This window comes from Ascaphus truei, unplaced genomic scaffold (genome assembly GCF_040206685.1).
Source record: "Ascaphus truei isolate aAscTru1 unplaced genomic scaffold, aAscTru1.hap1 HAP1_SCAFFOLD_1727, whole genome shotgun sequence".
Taxonomy (NCBI): Eukaryota; Metazoa; Chordata; class Amphibia; order Anura; family Ascaphidae; genus Ascaphus; species Ascaphus truei.
Genome location: NW_027454623.1, coordinates 16,747 through 37,500, shown reverse-complemented (window position 1 = coordinate 37,500; position 20,754 = coordinate 16,747). Strand labels below are relative to the sequence as shown.

At 52.8% G+C, this 20,754-nt stretch overlaps 2 protein-coding genes and 1 long non-coding RNA gene across 4 annotated transcripts in view; 2 read left to right on the top strand and 1 right to left on the bottom strand.

The window, feature by feature from the left end:
• Positions 1-21, bottom strand: part of LOC142476775 (uncharacterized) — a 3,599-nt gene extending 3,578 nt beyond the window's left edge. Inside the window, exon 1 of the long non-coding RNA XR_012791974.1 lies at positions 1-21. This exon is cut by the window's left edge and continues 275 nt beyond it. This is a non-coding gene — a long non-coding RNA (uncharacterized LOC142476775).
• Position 22: 1 nt separating this feature from the next.
• On the top strand, positions 23-2,168 carry FKBPL (FKBP prolyl isomerase like). Of its 2 annotated transcripts, none has more exons than XM_075581944.1 (2): positions 23-112; positions 1,098-2,168. In XM_075581944.1, the coding sequence occupies exon 2, from the start codon at positions 1,139-1,141 to the stop codon at positions 1,955-1,957; it is 819 nt and encodes a 272-aa protein (XP_075438059.1). In that variant the 5' UTR covers positions 23-112; positions 1,098-1,138; the 3' UTR covers positions 1,958-2,168. The 2 variants fall into 2 exon arrangements, with proteins under 2 accessions (XP_075438059.1, XP_075438060.1); XM_075581945.1 differs by lacking the exon at positions 23-112 and adding an exon at positions 140-160.
• Positions 2,169-9,231: 7,063 nt separating this feature from the next.
• Positions 9,232-20,754, top strand: part of LOC142476777 (uncharacterized) — a gene marked incomplete at its 3' end in the record, with an annotated part of 28,214 nt that continues 16,691 nt past the window's right edge. Inside the window, exons 1-3 of the mRNA XM_075581946.1 lie at positions 9,232-9,773; positions 18,465-18,541; positions 19,408-19,483. Coding sequence (XP_075438061.1) covers positions 9,701-9,773; positions 18,465-18,541; positions 19,408-19,483 — 226 coding nt within the window. The remainder of the gene's footprint in view (positions 9,774-18,464; positions 18,542-19,407; positions 19,484-20,754) is intronic.

The window sequence follows — 20,754 nt, the reverse complement described above, 5'->3', positions numbered from 1 at the left end:
CAGCCTGATATTTAAAGGGCTGCAGGTGGGAGGAGCCCCGCGGGATGCTGGGAAATGTAGTTCTTTCGCCCCCCACACACTTCCTGGATTCCTTTTGCAAACCAGGAACTGGGTAAGTGCTGGATTTCCAATTTATTGTGGTTCCTGTACACCTGATATGGTATGTTTGGCTCTGGATTTGCAATGCATTCTGGTTCCTGTAGTCCGGATCTCTGGTTCTGGATTTGCAATGCATTCTGGTTCTGTATTTGCAGTGCATTTTGGTTCCTGATCTCTCTGTTTCTGGATTTGCAATGCATTCTGGTTCCTGTAATCCTGATCTCAGTGGTTCTGGATTTGCAATGCATTCTGGTTCCTGTAATCCTGATCTCAGTGGTTCTGGATTTTATTTATTATTTATTTATAAAATATTTTACCAGGAAGTAATACATTGAGAGTTACCTCTCGTTTTCAAGTATGTCCTGGGCACAGAGTAAAACAAATAATACATGGTTACAAATACAGTTACATAAATGAACAAGGTATACATTTATATACAAGACATTGCATGCACAGTTAAAGAAAATATATATTATGAGCGTATGAAACAATGCAATGCATTCTGGTTCCTGTAATCCTGATCTCTGGTTCTGGATTTGCAATGCATTCTGGTTCCTGTAGTCCGGATCTCTGGTTCTGGATTTGCAATGCATTCTGGTTCTGGATTTGCAATGCATCCTGGTTCCTGATCTCTCTGTTTCTGGATTTGCAATGCATTCTGGTTCCTGTAATCCTGATCTCTGGTTCTGGATTTGCAATGCATTCTGGTTCCTGTAGTCCGGATCTCTGGTTCTGGATTTGCAATGCATTCTGGTTCTGGATTTGCAATGCATCCTGGTTCCTGATCTCTCTGTTTTCTGGATTTACAATGCATTCTGGTTCCTGTAATCCTGATCTCAGTGGTTCTGGATTTGCAATGCATTCTGGTTCCTGTAATCCTGATCTCTCTGGTTCTGGATTTGCAATGCATTCTGGTTCCTGTCGTCCTGATCTCTCTGGTTCTAGATACGCCATGCATGGTGGTTGTGTAGTCCCTGATCTCTCTCTTTACAATGCAGGGGTGCTGTCTGGGAGTGTTCTGGACACCTCTAGTGTAGCGATGGAAGCTCTAGAACCCACCTCCAGCCACGAGCTGCCATGCTGGTCCAGTCCCGACGGGAGCTTCACCAAGACAATTCTAGAGCCGGGATCCGGAGTGGACAAGCCCAAAGAAAGCTCCCTGTGCCAGATATTCTTGGATCCCCTCCCTCCAGACTCTGGCCAACCCCCCTCCCCGTCAGATTTCCGCTACCCCACGGGGCGCTGGTTTGAGGCCGAGCTGGGGGAGGGCGAGACCGTTCAGGACGCCCTGGCCGACCAGTGTCTAGAGACCATGCTTTCTGGAGAGGCTTGCCGGGTGGATACCACGACGGGTTCCAGGTTCCTCTTGCGGATGGCGAGTTTCGGGCCCGGGAAAGAAGCGTGGGAGCTGGACACGGAGGAGAGGCTCCGGAAGGCCGCGAGAGACCGGGGGGAAGGCGGGAAGGCGTACAGGGAGGGGAACATGGGGGCAGCAGAAAGGCGCTACTGCCGGGCGCTCCGTCTCCTGGTCTGCGCCCCCGGGGAGGCCAAGGCGGAGAGGGTAACCCTGCTCGCCAACATGGCGGCCTGCGACCTCAAGAGGGGGCGGCTGCGGGAGGCGGAGGGGAGGTGCACGCGAGCCCTGGAGGGGGAACCCGGCCACCTGAAGGCCCTGTACAGAAGAGGGGTGTCCCGAGCCGGGATGGGGGACTGGGAGGGAGCACGGCGGGATCTGGGAGAGGTCCTGAGTTTGGATCCGGGGAACGCGGAGGCGAGGAGAGAGGCGGGGAGGGTCCGGGAGGAGGAGAGGGAGGAAGTGTCCCGGAACCGGAAGGCCTGGGAGAAAATGTTCCGCTGAGGAGACCACTTCCTGTCTCGTTCTGTCTGTGCACTTTCCCCTTCCTCTTTACATTCCTCCTCACTTCCTGTGAGCCTCTGAAGTGGGAGGAAGTGAATATCAGGACTGAGGCACGCAGCCTGGGAGGGGGGGTACCAGGACACGCGCTGTATGATCTGACGCGGTTTGAACACATCTTCATACATGTTGTATTAATAAACTGCATTATTTAATACAATTGGTCTTGTCTGTATACAGGGCCCGGCACCTCTAGGGCTGGCACAGGGGGATATACAATTTGGCACCTCTAGGGCTGGCACAGAGTGATATATATACAGAGCCTGGCACCTCTAGGGCTGGCACAGAGTGATATATATACAGAGCCTAGCACCTCTAGGGCTGGCACAGGGGGATATACGGAGCCTGGCACCTCTAGGGCTGGCATAGAGTGATATATATACACAGAGCCTGGCACCTCTAGTGCTGGCACAGGGGGATATACAGAGCCTGGCACCTCTAGGGCTGGCACAGGGGGATATACAGTTTGGCACCTCTAGGGCTGGCACAGGGGGATATACAGAGCCTAGCACCTCTAGGGCTGGCACAGGGGGATATACAGTTTGGCACCTCTAGGGCTGGCACAGGGGGATACACAGAGCCTAGCACCTCTAGGGCTGGCACAGGGGGATATACAGAGCCTGGCACCTCTAGGGCTGGCACAGGGGGATATACAGTTTGGCACCTCTAGGGCTGGCACAGGGGGATATACAGAGCCTGGCACCTCTAGGGCTGGCACAGGGGGATATACAGAGCCTGGCACCTCTAGGGCTGGCACAGGGGGATATACAGAGCCTGGCACCTCTAGGGCTGGCACATGGTGATATATACAGAGCCTGGCACCTCTAGGGCTGGCACAGGGGGATATACAGAGCCTGGCACCTCTAGGGCTGGCACAGGGGGATATACAGAACCTGGCACCTCTAGGGCTGGCACAGGGTGATATATACAGAGCCTGGCACATCTAGGGCTGGCACAGGGGGATATACAGGGCCCGGCACCTCTAGGGCTGGCACAGGGTGATATATACAGAGCCTGGCACCTCTAGGGCTGGCACAGGGGGATATACAGGGCCCGGCACCTCTGGGGCTGGCACAGGGGGGTATACAGAGCCTGGCACCTCTAGGGCTGGCACAGGGGGAGATACAGAGCCTGGTACCTCTAGGGCTGGCACAGGGGGATATACTGTTTGGCACCTCTAGGGCTGGCACAGGGGGATATACAGAGCCTGGCACCTCTAGGGCTGGCACAGGGGGATATACAGTTTGGCACCTCTAGGGCTGGCACAGGGGGATATACAGAGCCTGGCACCTCTAGGACTGGCACAGGGGGATATACAGGGCCTGGCACCTCTAGGGCTGGCACAGGGGGATATACAGAGACTGGCACCTCTAGGGCTGGCACAGGGGGATATACAGAGCCTGGCACCTCTAGAGCTGGCACAGGGGGATATACAGAGCCTGGCACCTCTAGGGCTGGCACAGGGGGATATACAGAGCCTGGCACCTCTAGGGCTGGCACAGGGGGATATACAGAGCCTGGCACCTCTAGTGCTGGTACAGGGGGATATACAGAGCCTGGCACCTCTAGGGCTGGCACAGGGGGATATACAGAGCCAGGCACCTCTAGGGCTGGCACAGGGGGTTATACAGAGCCTAGCACCTCTAGGGCTGGCACAGGGGCTTATACAGAGCCTAGCACCTCTAGGGCTGGCACAGGGGGATATACAGTTTGGCACCTCTAGGGCTGGCACAGGGGGATATACAGAGCCTGGCACCTCTAGGGCTGGCACAGGGGGATATACAGAGCCTGGCACCTCTAGGGCTGGCACAGGGGGAGATACAGAGCCCGGCACCTCTAGGGCTGGCACAGGGTGATATACAGAGCCTGGCACCTCTAGGGCTGGCACAGGGGTATATACAGAGCCTGGCACCTCTAGGACTGGCACAGGGGGATATACAGAGCCTGGTACCTCTAGGACTGGCACACTGGGATATACAGAGCCTAGCACCTCTAGGGCTGACACGGGGATACAGAGCCTGGCACCTCTAGGACTGGCACAGGGTAATATATACAGAGCCTGGCACCTCTAGGACTGACACAGGTAGATATACAGAGCCTGGCACCTCTAGGACTGGCACAGGGGGATATACAGAGCCTGGTACCTCTAGGACTGGCACACTGGGATATACAGAGCCTAGCACCTCTAGGGCTGACACGGGGATACAGAGCCTGGCACCTCTAGGACTGGCACAGGGTAATATATACAGAGCCTGGCACCTCTAGGACTGACACAGGTAGATATACAGAGCCTGGCACCTCTAGGGCTGGCACAGGGTAATATATACAGAGCCTGGCACCTCTAGGACTGACACAGGTAGATATACAGAGCCTGGCACCTCTAGGACTGGCACAGGGGGATATACAGAGCCTGGTACCTCTAGGGCTGGCACACTGGGATATACAGAGCCTAGCACCTCTAGGGCTGACACGGGGATACAGAGCCTGGCACCTCTAGGACTGGCACAGGGTAATATATACAGAGCCTGGCACCTCTAGGACTGACACAGGTAGATATACAGAGCCTGGCACCTCTAGGACTGGCACAGGGGGATATACAGAGCCTGGTACCTCTAGGACTGGCACACTGGGATATACAGAGCCTAGCACCTCTAGGGCTGACACGGGGATACAGAGCCTGGCACCTCTAGGACTGGCACAGGGTAATATATACAGAGCCTGGCACCTCTAGGACTGACACAGGTAGATATACAGAGCCTGGCACCTCTAGGGCTGGCACAGGGTAATATATACAGAGCCTGGCACCTCTAGGACTGACACAGGTAGATATACAGAGCCTGGCACCTCTAGGACTGGCACAGGGGGATATACAGAGCCTGGTACCTCTAGGACTGGCACACTGGCATATACAGAGCCCGGCACCTCTAGGGCTGGCACAGGGTGATATACAGAGCCTGGCACCTCTAGGGCTGGCACAGGGGTATATACAGAACCTGGTACCTCTAGGACTGGCACACTGGGATATACAGAGCCTAGCACCTCTAGGGCTGACACGGGGATACAGAGCCTGGCACCTCTAGGACTGACACAGGGAGATATAGAGCCTGGCACCTCTAGGACTGGCACAGGGGGATATACAGAGCCTGGCACCTCTAGGACTGGCACAGGGGGATATACAGAGCCTGGTACCTCTAGGACTGGCACACTGGGATATACAGAGCCTAGCACCTCTAGGGCTGACACAGGGGGAGATACAGAGCCTGGTACCTCTAGGGCTGGCACAGGGGGATATACAGTTTGGCACCTCTAGGGCTGGCACAGGGGGATATACAGAGCCTGGCACCTCTAGGGCTGGCACAGGGGGATATACAGTTTGGCACCTCTAGGGCTGGCACAGGGGGATATACAGAGCCTGGCACCTCTAGGACTGGCACAGGGGGATATACAGGGCCTGGCACCTCTAGGGCTGGCACAGGGGGATATACAGAGACTGGCACCTCTAGGGCTGGCACAGGGGGATATACAGAGCCTGGCACCTCTAGAGCTGGCACAGGGGGATATACAGAGCCTGGCACCTCTAGGGCTGGCACAGGGGGATATACAGAGCCTGGCACCTCTAGGGCTGGCACAGGGGGATATACAGAGCCTGGCACCTCTAGTGCTGGTACAGGGGGATATACAGAGCCTGGCACCTCTAGGGCTGGCACAGGGGGATATACAGAGCCAGGCACCTCTAGGGCTGGCACAGGGGGTTATACAGAGCCTAGCACCTCTAGGGCTGGCACAGGGGGTTATACAGAGCCTAGCACCTCTAGGGCTGGCACAGGGGGATATACAGTTTGGCACCTCTAGGGCTGGCACAGGGGGATATACAGAGCCTGGCACCTCTAGGGCTGGCACAGGGGATATACAGAGCCTGGCACCTCTAGGGCTGGCACAGGGGGAGATACAGAGCCCGGCACCTCTAGGGCTGGCACAGGGTGATATACAGAGCCTGGCACCTCTAGGGCTGGCACAGGGGTATATACAGAGCCTGGCACCTCTAGGACTGGCACAGGGGGATATACAGAGCCTGGTACCTCTAGGACTGGCACACTGGGATATACAGAGCCTAGCACCTCTAGGGCTGACACGGGGATACAGAGCCTGGCACCTCTAGGACTGGCACAGGGTAATATATACAGAGCCTGGCACCTCTAGGACTGACACAGGTAGATATACAGAGCCTGGCACCTCTAGGACTGGCACAGGGGGATATACAGAGCCTGGTACCTCTAGGACTGGCACACTGGGATATACAGAGCCTAGCACCTCTAGGGCTGACACGGGGATACAGAGCCTGGCACCTCTAGGACTGGCACAGGGTAATATATACAGAGCCTGGCACCTCTAGGACTGACACAGGTAGATATACAGAGCCTGGCACCTCTAGGGCTGGCACAGGGTAATATATACAGAGCCTGGCACCTCTAGGACTGACACAGGTAGATAGATATACAGAGCCTGGCACCTCTAGGACTGGCACAGGGGGATATACAGAGCCTGGTACCTCTAGGACTGGCACACTGGCATATACAGAGCCCGGCACCTCTAGGGCTGGCACAGGGTGATATACAGAGCCTGGCACCTCTAGGGCTGGCACAGGGGTATATACAGAACCTGGTACCTCTAGGACTGGCACACTGGGATATACAGAGCCTAGCACCTCTAGGGCTGACACGGGGATACAGAGCCTGGCACCTCTAGGACTGGCACAGGGTAATATATACAGAGCCTTGCACCTCTAGGACTGACACAGGGAGATATACAGAGCCTGGCACCTCTAGGACTGGCACAGGGGGATATACAGAGCCTGGCACCTCTAGGACTGGCACAGGGGGATATACAGAGCCTGGTACCTCTAGGACTGGCACACTGGGATATACAGAGCCTAGCACCTCTAGGGCTGACACAGGGGGAGATACAGAGCCTGGTACCTCTAGGGCTGGCACAGGGGGATATACAGTTTGGCACCTCTAGGGCTGGCACAGGGGGATATACAGAGCCTGGCACCTCTAGGGCTGGCACAGGGGGATATACAGTTTGGCACCTCTAGGGCTGGCACAGGGGGATATAGAGAGCCTGGCACCTCTAGGACTGGCACAGGGGGATATACAGGGCCTGGCACCTCTAGGGCTGGCACAGGGGGATATACAGAGACTGGCACCTCTAGGGCTGGCACAGGGGGATATACAGAGCCTGGCACCTCTAGAGCTGGCACAGGGGGATATACAGAGCCTGGCACCTCTAGGGCTGGCACAGGGGGATATACAGAGCCTGGCACCTCTAGGGCTGGCACAGGGGGATATACAGAGCCTGGCACCTCTAGTGCTGGTACAGGGGGATATACAGAGCCTGTCACCTCTAGGGCTGGCACAGGGGGATATACAGAGCCAGGCACCTCTAGGGCTGGCACAGGGGGTTATACAGAGCCTAGCACCTCTAGGGCTGGCACAGGGGGTTATACAGAGCCTAGCACCTCTAGGGCTGGCACAGGGGGATATACAGTTTGGCACCTCTAGGGCTGGCACAGGGGGATATACAGAGCCTGGCACCTCTAGGGCTGGCACAGGGGGATATACAGAGCCTGGCACCTCTAGGGCTGGCACAGGGGGAGATACAGAGCCCGGCACCTCTAGGGCTGGCACAGGGTGATATACAGAGCCTGGCACCTCTAGGGCTGGCACAGGGGTATATACAGAGCCTGGCACCTCTAGGACTGGCACAGGGGGATATACAGAGCCTGGTACCTCTAGGACTGGCACACTGGGATATACAGAGCCTAGCACCTCTAGGGCTGACACGGGGATACAGAGCCTGGCAGCTCTAGGACTGGCACAGGGTAATATATACAGAGCCTGGCACCTCTAGGACTGACACAGGTAGATATACAGAGCCTGGCACCTCTAGGACTGGCACAGGGGGATATACAGAGCCTGGTACCTCTAGGACTGGCACACTGGGATATACAGAGCCTAGCACCTCTAGGGCTGACACGGGGATACAGAGCCTGGCACCTCTAGGACTGGCACAGGGTAATATATACAGAGCCTGGCACCTCTAGGACTGACACAGGTAGATATACAGAGCCTGGCACCTCTAGGGCTGGCACAGGGTAATATATACAGAGCCTGGCACCTCTAGGACTGACACAGGTAGATATACAGAGCCTGGCACCTCTAGGACTGGCACAGGGGGATATACAGAGCCTGGTACCTCTAGGGCTGGCACAGGGTGATATACAGAGCCTGGCACCTCTAGGGCTGGCACAGGGGTATATACAGAACCTGGTACCTCTAGGACTGGCACACTGGGATATACAGAGCCTAGCACCTCTAGGGCTGACACGGGGATACAGAGTCTGGCACCTCTAGGACTGGCACAGGGTAATATATACAGAGCCTGGCACCTCTAGGACTGACACAGGGAGATATACAGAGCCTGGCACCTCTAGGACTGGCACAGGGGGATATACAGAGCCTGGCACCTCTAGGACTGGCACAGGGGGATATACAGAGCCTGGCACCTCTAGGACTGGCACAGGGGGATATACAGAGCCTGGTACCTCTAGGACTGGCACACTGGGATATACAGAGCCTGGTACCTCTAGGACTGGCACAGGGGGATATACAGAGCCTGGTACCTCTAGGACTGGCACACTGGGATATACAGAGCCTGGCACCTCTAGGGCTGACACAGGGGGATATACAGAGCCTGGCACCTCTAGGACTGACACAGGGAGATATACAGAGCCTGGCACCGGGAGATAGATATACAAAGCCTGGCACCTCTAGGACTGGCACATGGAGATATATAGGGCCTGGGGCCTCTAGGACCTGATGCTTTGAAGGGATACCATGGGTTACATGAGCGGGACTACATCTCCCGGCATCCTCTTCTCTCTGTGCATGCCGGTAATTAAACCCCGCCCCCTAACTGGGGGCCGCCCCTTTATTTATCTCCCGACTGACCAATCCCCGCGCGGGGAGCGGCGGCCCTTCCCCTCCCATTGGCCCGTCTCTCCGTCCTTCTTTTAATTGGTCAGCTGGTGCGTCTGTCACACTTGGGGGCGCGCTGATTCGTTTACACCCACCAACGTCCCCTCCACCTCTCCCCTGCGATTGGTCGATAACCTCCAGGCGCGCTGTGCGATTGGCCGAGCCGCCCCGCGTTGGCCCCGCCCCCCGGAGCGTGCCTCGGTTTGGGAAGATCGCGCTCAGTCTCTTCCTGACAGCGGCGCGTGAGGGGGCTGCGGACCGTGACGTCACCTGCCCCCCCACCACTAACCTCCGCCACCGGCCCCTGACGTCATAATCTCACATATCAGAGTCCCCCCCCGTGTGACGTCTGACCCCTGAATATTAGGGTCCCCTACCCTCTGTGACCCCTGGATATTAGGGTCCCCTATCCACTGTGACCTCTGACCCCTGGATATTAGGGTCCCCTGTGACCTCTGATACTTGGATATTAGGGCCCCCTATCCCCTGTGACCTCTGACCCCTGGATAGATATTGGTGTGTCCCCCTGTGACCTCTGACCCCTGTATATTAGGGTCCCTTCTTTCTCTCACCCGCCCCCCCCCCCCTCTAGGTGCCATCATCTCGCCCGAGGTCAGAGGTCGGCGGCAGCCGGTCGGCGGAGGTCACGATGGGGACGGAGCTTCTCAATGACCTGGATACCAAATTCTGTGCCGACAACTTGCTGACCAGCGAAGACTGGGGTATATATATATATATATGTATATACACTGGCATCCTGCTCTGGGAGTGTCATTTGCATGTCATTTCCCAGAATCCCTTGCTGCAGTGGGAGCGCTGGGTGATAATGGTGAAAGGCGGGGCTATGAGATGCCGGTTCCTCTCCAGAGCATCTGCGGTGGTATCTTGTAGCCTGGCTGCGTATGATGCCTTGTTTGGTATGCGGTGGTATCTTCTAGCCTGGCTGCGTATGATGCCTTGTTTGGTATGCGGTGGTATCTTCTAGCCTGGCTGCGTATGATGCCTTGTTTGGTATGCTGTGGTATCTTCTAGCCTGGCTGCGTATGATGCCTTGTTTGATATGCGGTGGTATCTTCTAGCCTGGCTGCGTATGATGCCTTGTTTGGTATGCTGTGGTATCTTCTAGCCTGGCTGCGTATGATGCCTTGTTTGGTATGCTGTGGTATCTTCTAGCTTGGCTGCGTATGATGCCTTGTTTGGTATGCTGTGGTATCTTCTAGCCTGGCTGCGTATGATGCCTTGTTTGATATGCGGGGGTATCTTCTAGCCTGGCTGCGTATGATGCCTTGTTTGGTATGCTGTGGTATCTTCTAGCCTGGCTGCGTATGATGCCTTGTTTGATATGCGGTGGTATCTTCTAGCCTGGCTGCGTATGATGCCTTGTTTGGTATGCGGTGGTATCTTCTAGCCTGGCTGCGTATGATGCCTTGTTTGATATGCGGTGGTATCTTCTAGCCTGGCTGCGTATGATGCCTTGTTTGGTATGCGGTGGTATCTTCTAGCCTGGCTGCGTATGATGCCTTGTTTGATATGCGGTGGTATCTTCTAGCCTGGCTGCGTATGATGCCTTGTTTGATATGCGGTGGTATCTTCTAGCCTGGCTGCGTATGATGCCTTGTTTGGTATGCGGTGGTATCTTCTAGCCTGGCTGCGTATGATGCCTTGTTTGATATGCGGTGGTATCTTCTAGCCTGGCTGCGTATGATGCCTTGTTTGATATGCGGTGGTATCTTCTAGCCTGGCTGCGTATGATGCCTTGTTTGATATGCGGTGGTATCTTCTAGCCTGGCTGCGTATGATGCCTTGTTTGATATGCGGTGGTATCTTCTAGCCTGGCTGCGTATGATGCCTTGTTTGGTATGCGGTGGTATCTTCTAGCCTGGCTGCGTATGATGCCTTGTTTGGTATGCGGTGGTATCTTCTAGCCTGGCTGCGTATGATGCCTTGTTTGGTATGCGGTGGTATCTTCTAGCCTGGCTGCGTATGATGCCTTGTTTGGTATGCGGTGGTATCTTCGAGCCTGGCTGCGTATGATGCCTTGTTTGGTATGCGGTGGTATCTTCTAGCCTGGCTGCGTTTGATGCCTTGTTTGGTATGCGGTGGTATCTTCTAGCCTGGCTGCGTATGATGCCTTGTTTGGTATGCGGTGGTATCTTCTAGCCTGGCTGCGTATGATGCCTTGTTTGGTATGCGCTGGTATCTTCTAGCCTGGCTGCGTATGATGCCTTGTTTGGTATGCGCTGGTATCTTCTAGCCTGGCTGCGTATGATGCCTTGTTTGGTATGCGGTGGTATCTTCTAGCCTGGCTGCGTATGATGCCTTGTTTGATATGCGGTGGTATCTTCTAGCCTGGCTGCGTATGATGCCTTGTTTGGTATGCGGTGGTATCTTCTAGCCTGGCTGCGTATGATGCCTTGTTTGGTATGCGGTGGTATCTTCTAGCCTGGCTGCGTATGATGCCTTGTTTGGTATGCGGTGGTATCTTCTAGCCTGGCTGCGTATGATGCCTTGTTTGGTATGCGGTGGTATCTTCTAGCCTGGCTGCGTATGATGCCTTGTTTGGTATGCGGTGGTATCTTCTAGCCTGGCTGCGTATGATGCCTTGTTTGATATGCGGTGGTATCTTCTAGCCTGGCTGCGTATGATGCCTTGTTTGGTATGCGGTGGTATCTTCTAGCCTGGCTGCGTATGATGCCTTGTTTGGTATGCGGTGGTATCTTCTAGCCTGGCTGCGTATGATGCCTTGTTTGGTATGCGGTCGTATCTTCTAGCCTGGCTGCGTATGATGCCTTGTTTGGTATGCGGTGGTATCTTCTAGCCTGGCTGCGTATGATGCCTTGTTTGGTATGCGGTCGTATCTTCTAGCCTGGCTGCGTATGATGCCTTGTTTGGTATGCGGTGGTATCTTCTAGCCTGGCTGCGTATGATGCCTTGTTTGGTATGCGGTGGTATCTTCTAGCCTGGCTGCGTATGATGCCTTGTTTGGTATGCGGTGGTATCTTCTAGCCTGGCTGCGTATGATGCCTTGTTTGGTATGCGGTGGTATCTTCTAGCCTGGCTGCGTATGATGCCTTGTTTGGTATGCGGTGGTATCTTCTAGCCTGGCTGCGTATGATGCCTTGTTTGGTATGCGGTGGTATCTTCTAGCCTGGCTGCGTATGATGCCTTGTTTGGTATGCGGTGGTATCTTCTAGCCTGGCTGCGTATGATGCCTTGTTTGGTATGCGGTGGTATCTTCTAGCCTGGCTGCGTATGATGCCTTGTTTGGTATGCGGTGGTATCTTCTAGCCTGGCTGCGTATGATGCCTTGTTTGGTATGCGGTGGTATCTTCTAGCCTGGCTGCGTATGATGCCTTGTTTGGTATGCGGTGGTATCTTCTAGCCTGGCTGCGTATGATGCCTTGTTTGATATGCGGTGGTATCTTCTAGCCTGGCTGCGTATGATGCCTTGTTTGATATGCGGTGGTATCTTCTAGCCTGGCTGCGTATGATGCCTTGTTTGATATGCGGTGGTATCTTCTAGCCTGGCTGCGTATGATGCCTTGTTTGGTATGCGGTGGTATCTTCTAGCCTGGCTGCGTATGATGCCTTGTTTGGTATGCGGTGGTATCTTCTAGCCTGGCTGCGTATGATGCCTTGTTTGGTATGCGGTGGTATCTTCGAGCCTGGCTGCGTATGATGCCTTGTTTGGTATGCGGTGGTATCTTCTAGCCTGGCTGCGTTTGATGCCTTGTTTGGTATGCGGTGGTATCTTCTAGCCTGGCTGCGTATGATGCCTTGTTTGGTATGCGGTGGTATCTTCTAGCCTGGCTGCGTATGATGCCTTGTTTGATATGCGGTGGTATCTTCTAGCCTGGCTGCGTATGATGCCTTGTTTGGTATGCGGTGGTATCTTCTAGCCTGGCTGCGTATGATGCCTTGTTTGGTATGCGGTGGTATCTTCTAGCCTGGCTGCGTATGATGCCTTGTTTGGTATGCGGTGGTATCTTCTAGCCTGGCTGCGTATGATGCCTTGTTTGGTATGCGGTGGTATCTTCTAGCCTGGCTGCGTATGATGCCTTGTTTGGTATGCGGTGGTATCTTCTAGCCTGGCTGCGTATGATGCCTTGTTTGGTATGCGGTGGTATCTTCTAGCCTGGCTGCGTATGATGCCTTGTTTGGTATGCGGTGGTATCTTCTAGCCTGGCTGCGTATGATGCCTTGTTTGGTATGCGGTGGTATCTTCTAGCCTGGCTGCGTATGATGCCTTGTTTGGTATGCGGTGGTATCTTCTAGCCTGGCTGCGTATGATGCCTTGTTTGGTATGCGGTGGTATCTTCTAGCCTGGCTGCGTATGATGCCTTGTTTGGTATGCGGTCGTATCTTCTAGCCTGGCTGCGTATGATGCCTTGTTTGGTATGCGGTGGTATCTTCTAGCCTGGCTGCGTATGATGCCTTGTTTGGTATGCGGTGGTATCTTCTAGCCTGGCTGCGTATGATGCCTTGTTTGGTATGCGGTGGTATCTTCTAGCCTGGCTGCGTATGATGCCTTGTTTGGTATGCGGTGGTATCTTCTAGCCTGGCTGCGTATGATGCCTTGTTTGGTATGCGGTGGTATCTTCTAGCCTGGCTGCGTATGATGCCTTGTTTGGTATGCGGTGGTATCTTCTAGCCTGGCTGCGTATGATGCCTTGTTTGGTATGCGGTGGTATCTTCTAGCCTGGCTGCGTATGATGCCTTGTTTGGTATGCGGTGGTATCTTCTAGCCTGGCTGCGTATGATGCCTTGTTTGGTATGCGGTGGTATCTTCTAGCCTGGCTGCGTATGATGCCTTGTTTGGTATGCGGTGGTATCTTCTAGCCTGGCTGCGTATGATGCCTTGTTTGGTATGCGGTGGTATCTTCTAGCCTGGCTGCGTATGATGCCTTGTTTGGTATGCGGTGGTATCTTCTAGCCTGGCTGCGTATGATGCCTTGTTTGGTATGCGGTGGTATCTTCTAGCCTGGCTGCGTATGATGCCTTGTTTGATATGCGGTGGTATCTTCTAGCCTGGCTGCGTATGATGCCTTGTTTGGTATGCGGTGGTATCTTCTAGCCTGGCTGCGTATGATTTCTTGTTTGGTATGCGGTGGTATCTTCTAGCCTGGCTGCGTATGATGCCTTGTTTGGTATGCGGTGGTATCTTCTAGCCTGGCTGCGTATGATGCCTTGTTTGGTATGAGTGGGGTGGAAGCTGGAGTTGTCGACGTCACTGCATCTGTCTGTGGGTTCCCTGTATACAGAGGTGTGTAGTTTGCCATCTTTCAGTGTTACTGTTGTGTCTAGAAAGTTTACCGAATAATCCATTTTGAGTTTAATCGATGGATGGAATGAGTTCAGGGACTCGTGGAATTGTTTTAGGTTTCCTTCACCCTCTGCCCATATTATAAACAGGTCATCAATGTATCTGTCGTATTTGTAGGGTTTGTGGAGGCATGCAGTTAGGAATCTTTGTTCCAGATTTGCTAAGAAAAGATTGGCATATTGCGGTGCCATCTTGGTACCCATGGCAGTCCCCATTAGTTGTAGGTACATTTCCTTGTTGAAGTAGTTGTGTGTGAGGATGTAATCTATCAGTTTGGTAATTACATCAGCGCTGTATTTCTGATCCAGGGGACATGTTGTAAGGAAATGCAGGCATGCCTCCATACCATCCTTGTGGGGGATGTTGCTGTAAAGGGATTCTGCATCCATGGTGACTAGCAGTGTGTTGGATGGTAGTTGGTTGATGATGATGATCAGGTTATTGTATGTGGTATCTTGTATGAAGCTGTTGGTGCTTGGCACTAAAGGTTAGAGGATATTCTCCACTAAGCCTGAGATTTGTTCAGTGAGTGTTTCCATACCTGTTATAATGGGTCTGCCGGGGTTGTGGATTTTGGGCAGCGTGTAGAAGGGTTGTCGGGTTTTCGTTGCTTCAGTTGTGGTTGCAGGTGGTTAGGGAATGACTTGATGAGATTCATGAGTTGCTTTGTATATTCCTGGGTTGGATCATGCGTGAGTTTCTTGTAGTAGGTGTTGTCTGTGAGATGTCTGTTGCCTTCTTCTATGTATTTATTTGTGTTCAGAACCCCCACTGCGCCTCCTTTATCTGCTGGTTTGATGGTGGTGATGTGGTTGTTTCGCAGTTCCTTGATTGCAGATCTCTCCATGGGGGATAGGTTGCACATAGTTTTTTTTCTGCTGTGCTGATGCTAGTGAGGAAACTCACCATCTGAAGCTCTGTATGTAGCCGTCTAGTTTGACGTTGCGTCCTGTTGGTGGTGTGAAATTCTTCTTCTCGGCCTTCTCCTTCTTCTCCTTCCCCTCCTTCTCCTTCCCCTCCTTCTTCGACTCCTCCTCCTCCTTCTCCTCCTCCTTCCTCTTCCCTCCTTCTCCTTCCTCTCCCCCTTCTTCTCCTTCTTCTTCTTCTCCTTCCCCTTCCTCTCCCCCTTCTTCTCCTTCCTCTTCTTCTCTTTCTTCTTCTTCTTCTTCTTCTTCCTCTTCTTCTCCTGCCTCTTCCTTCTTCCCCTTCTCCTTCCTCTCCCCCTTCTTCTCCTTCCTCTTCCCCTTCTTCTCCTTCCTCTTCCCCTTCTTCTCCTTCCTCTTCCCCTTCTTCTCCTTCCTCTTCCCCTTCTTCTTCTTCTTCTTCTTCTTCTTCTTCTCCTTCCTCTTCCCCTTCTCCTCCTCCTCCTCCTCCTCCTTCTTCTCCTCCTTCCTCTTCCCCTTCTTCTTCTCCTTCCTCTTCCCCTTCTTCTCCTTCTTCTTCTCCTTCTCCTTCTACTTCCTCTTCTTCTTCTTCTCCTTCTCCTTCCTCTTCCCCTTTTTCTCCTTCTTCTTCTCCTCCTTCCCCTTCTTCTCCTCCTTCTTCTTCCTCTTCCCCTCCTCCTCCTCCTCCTTCTTCTTCTTCTTCTTCTTCTTCTTCTTCTTCTTCTTCTTCTTCTTCTTCTTCTTCTTCTTCTTCTTCTTCTTCTTCTTCTTCTTCTTCTTCCCCTCTCTGTGGAAATATTCTTTCAGTGGTAGTCTTCTGAAGAACCCTTCCAGGTCTGCGTGCAGTTGGCCCAGATGTGATGGATTTGGATTTGACCCAGTTTGGTGGTGGGACAGGATGTTAGTCCCTTGGGGAGAGCTGAGATCCCAGGTTTTGAGCGTTTATAATCAGACAGGGGTTTATAACTCCCGGGCAGGCTGTGTGTGGTCTACAAAAATATCACTTGTGAGCACATTCACATGTCTTAGACAGGTCTGCGACCCTTGCTGCAGTGGGAGCACTGTATGCTGGGGGATAATGGTGAAAGGCAGGGCTGCATGTCGATTTCCCAGAATCCCTTGCTGCAGTGGGAGCACTGTATGCTGGGGGATAATGGTGAAAGGCAGGGCTGCATGTCATTTCCCAGAATCCCTTGCTGCAGGGGAGCACTGTATGCTGGGAGATAATGGGTGAAAGGCAGGGCTGCATGTCATTTCCCAGAATCCCTTGCTGCAGCGGAGCACTGTATGCTGGGGATAATGGTGAAGTGCAGGGCTGCATGTCATTTCCCAGAATCCCTTGCTGCAGCGGGAGCGCTGTATGCTGGGGGATAATGGTGGAAGGCAGGGTGCATGTCATTTCCCAGAATCCCTTGCTGCAGTGGGAGCACTGTATGCTGGGGGATAATGGTGGAAGGCGGGGGTCATTTCCCAGAATCCCTTGCTGCAGTGGGAGCACTGTATGCTGGGGGATAATGGTGAAAGACAGGGCTGCACGTCATTTCCCAGAATCCCTTGCTGCAGTGGGAGCACTGTATGCTGGGGATAATGGTGGAAGGCGGGGTGCATGTCATTTCCAGAATCCCTTGCTGCAGTGGGAGCACTGTATGCTGGGGGATAATGGTGGAAGGCGGGCTGCATGTCATTTCCCAGAATCCCTTGCTGCAGTGGGAGCGCTGTATGCTGGGGGATAATGGTGGAAGGCGGGGGTCATTTCCCAGAATCCCTTGCTGCAGTGGGAGCACTGTATGCTGGGGGATAATGGTGAAAGACAGGGCTGCACGTCATTTCCCAGAATCCCTTGCTGCAGTGGGAGCACTGTATGCTGGGGGATAATGGTGGAAGGCAGGGCTGCATGTCATTTCCAGAATCCCTTGCTGCATTGGGAGCACTGTATGCTGGGGGATAATGGTGGAAGGCAGGGCTGCATGTCATTTCCCAGAATCCCTTGCTGCAGTGGGAGCACTGTATGCTGGGGGATAATGGTGGAAGGCAGGGTGCATGTCATTTCCAGAATCCCTTGCTGCAGTGGGAGCACTGTATGCTGGGGGATAATGTGGAAGGCGGGGGTCATTTCCCAGAATCCCTTGCTGCAGTGGGAGCACTGTATGCTGGGGGATAATGGTTGAAGGCGGGGGTCATTTCCCAGAATCCCTTGCTGCAGTGGGAGCACTGTATGCTGGGGGATAATGGTGGAAGGCGGGGTCGCAGACCTGTCTGACGTGTGAATGTGCTCACAAGTGATTTTTTTATTTCTATATATGAAATACGGTGGAGGCTTTTTTGTCGCACACACACATCCTGCTGACCAGTGTATAACAGTGTATATCTCACACAAACACACATCCTGCTGACCAGTGTATAACAGTGTATATCTCACACAAACACACATCCTGCTGACCAGTGTATATCAGTGTATATCTCACACACACACACATCCTGCTGACCAGTGTATATCAGTGTATATCTCACACACACACACATCCTGCTGACCAGTGTATAACAGTGTATATCTCACACAAACACACATCCTGCTGACCAGTGTATAACAGTGTATATCTCACACAAACACACATCTGCTGACCAGTGTATAACAGTGTATATCTCACACAAACACACATCCTGCTGACCAGTGTATAACAGTGTATATCTCACACAAACACACATCCTGCTGACCAGTGTATATCAGTGTATATCTCACACAAACACACATCCTGCTGACCAGAGTATATCAGTGTATATCTCACACACAAGACAGGAGAGCCCAATGCTACACCCAATGGACAAAACATATATGGTAATAAGTGTAAATACTTCAATAGTAATATTTTCTTGGTTATTTAGTTAAACCCGTTGGCCAAAGCGTTATAAGCCTGCGCACCACGTCCCGGCATAACCAGATGTGCAGGTCCCACACTGTAACCCTTCCTGTTACCTCTGTGTGAGGGGGACAACCTCAGGGGGTCCTGTCCCACAGCAGCATGAGGAACCTCCCAAGTTAAAAAGGAGGGGAGGGGTGAGCTCCGGGAGGAGGGGCCAATTATACACACACACACACAGACAGACAGACAGACAGACACACACAGACAGAGGGGGGGGGCACTTACCTGCACACAGCTGCTGCTGGTTAGGATTTAAAGGAACACACACTGAAATATCTCCCACAGGTCTGTACAGTTACCTGGATGAGACGGAGGAAAGCGTGGAGATGTTCCCCGGGTTTAATGCTTATCCCATGCACTTGGTGAGTGACTCTCTCGCCCTCCCCCTTCCTCACTCATCCCCCACCCCTCTCTCCCTCCCCTCCTTTTCTCCCCTCCTTTTCTCCCCCCCTTTTCTCCCCCCCTTTTCTCCCCCCCTTTTCTCCCCCTCTTTTCTCCCCCCCTTCTTTTCTCCCCCCCCTTTCCTCCCTCCCCCCTTTCTCCCACCCCCCCTTTCTCCCACCCCCTTCTCCCTCCCCCCTTCTCCCTCCCCCCTTCTCCCTCCCCCTTCTCCCTCCGCCCTTCTCCCTCCCCCTTCTCCCTCCCCTTCCCCCCCCTTCTCCCTCCCCCCCTTCTCCCTCCCCCCCTTCTCCCTCCCTTTTCTCCCCCCTTCTCCCTCCCTTCTCCCTCCCTTCTCCCTCCCCTTTTCTCCCCCCCCTTCTCCCTCCCCTTTTCTCCCCCCCCTTCTCCCCCCCCTTTTCTCCCCCCCTTCTCCCCCCCTTCTCCCTCCCCTTTTCTCCCCTTTTCTCCCCCCCAATTTTCCCTCCCTTTTTCTCCCCCCCTTCCCCCCCCCCTTCTCCCTCCCCTTTCCCCCCCCCCTTCTCCCTCCCTTTCCCCCCCTTCTCCCTCCCCTTTTCTCCCCCCCCTTCTCCCTCCCCTTTTCTCCCTCCCCTTTTCTCCCCCCCTTCTCCCTCCCCTTTTCTCCCCCCCCCTTCTCCCTCCCCTTTTCTCCCCTCCCCTTTTCTCCCCCCCCTTCTCCCTCCCCTTTTCTCCCCCCCCTTCTCCCTCCCCTTTTCTCCCCCCCTTCTCCCCCCTTCTTTCTCTCTCCCATTCCTCCTACCCCCTCTCTCCACCCCCCTCTCTCCACCGCCCACCCCTCGGCCTCTCTCACACTCTTCTCTCCCCTCAGTATGACAGTCAGATGGATGTTGAGTCTTACTCAATATCATCATCTTGGGATGAAATACACGGGAAGAGCCTGTCAGGTCTGTATGTGTATATGTATGTATATGTGTCAGGTCTGTATGTGTATATGTGTCAGGTCTGTATATGTATGTGTATATGTGTCAGGTCTGTATGTGTATATGTGTCAGGTTTGTATATGTATGTGTATATGTGTCAGGTCTGTATGTGTATACGTATGTGTATATGTGTCAGGTCTGTATGTGTATACGTATGTGTATATGTGTCAGGTCTGTATGTGTATATGTGTCAGGTCTGTATATGTATGTGTATATGTGTCAGGTCTGTATGTGTATATGTGTCAGGTCTGTATGTGTATATGTGTCAGGTCTGTATGTGTATATGTGTCAGGTCTGTATGTGTATATGTGTCAGGTCTGCATGTGTATATGTGTCAGGTCTGTATTTGTCAGGTCTGTATGTGTATATGTGTCAGGTCTGTATGTGTATATGTGTCAGGTCTGTATGTGTATATGTGTCCGGTCTGTATGTGTATATGTGTCAGATCTATATATGTATGTGTATGTGTCAGGTCTGTATGTGTATATGTGTCAGGTCTGTATGTGTATATGTATGTATATGTGTCAGGTCTGTATGTGTATATGTGTCAGGTCTGTATGTGTATATGTGTCAGGTCTGTATGTGTATATGTCAGGTCTGTATGTGTATATGTGTTTATGTATTTATATGTGTCAGGTCTGTATGTGTATATGTATGCATATGTGTCAGGTCTGTATGTGTATATGTGTGTCAGGTCTGTATGTGTGTATATGTGTCAGGTCTGTATGTGTATATGTGTCAGGTCTGTATGTGTATATGTGTCAGGACTGTATGTGTATATGTATGCATATGTGTCAGGTCTGTATGTGTATATGTGTGTCAGGTCTGTATGTGTGTATATGTGTCAGGTCTGTATGTGTATATGTGTCAGGTCTATGTGTATATGTGTCAGGTCTGTATGTGTATATGTGTCAGGTCTATATATGTATGTATATGTGTCAGGTCTGTATGTGTCAGGTCTGTATGTGTATATGTGTCAGGTCTGTATGTGTATATGTCAGGTCTGTATGTGTATATGTGTTTATGTATTTATATGTGTCAGGTCTGTATGTGTGTGTATATGTGTCAGGACTGTATGTGTATATGTATGCATATGTGTCAGGTCTGTATGTGTATATGTGTGTCAGGTCTGTATGTGTATATGTGTGTATATGTGTCATGACTGTATGTGTATATGTGTCAGGACTGTATGTGTATATGTATGCATATGTGTCAGGTCTGTATGTGTATATGTG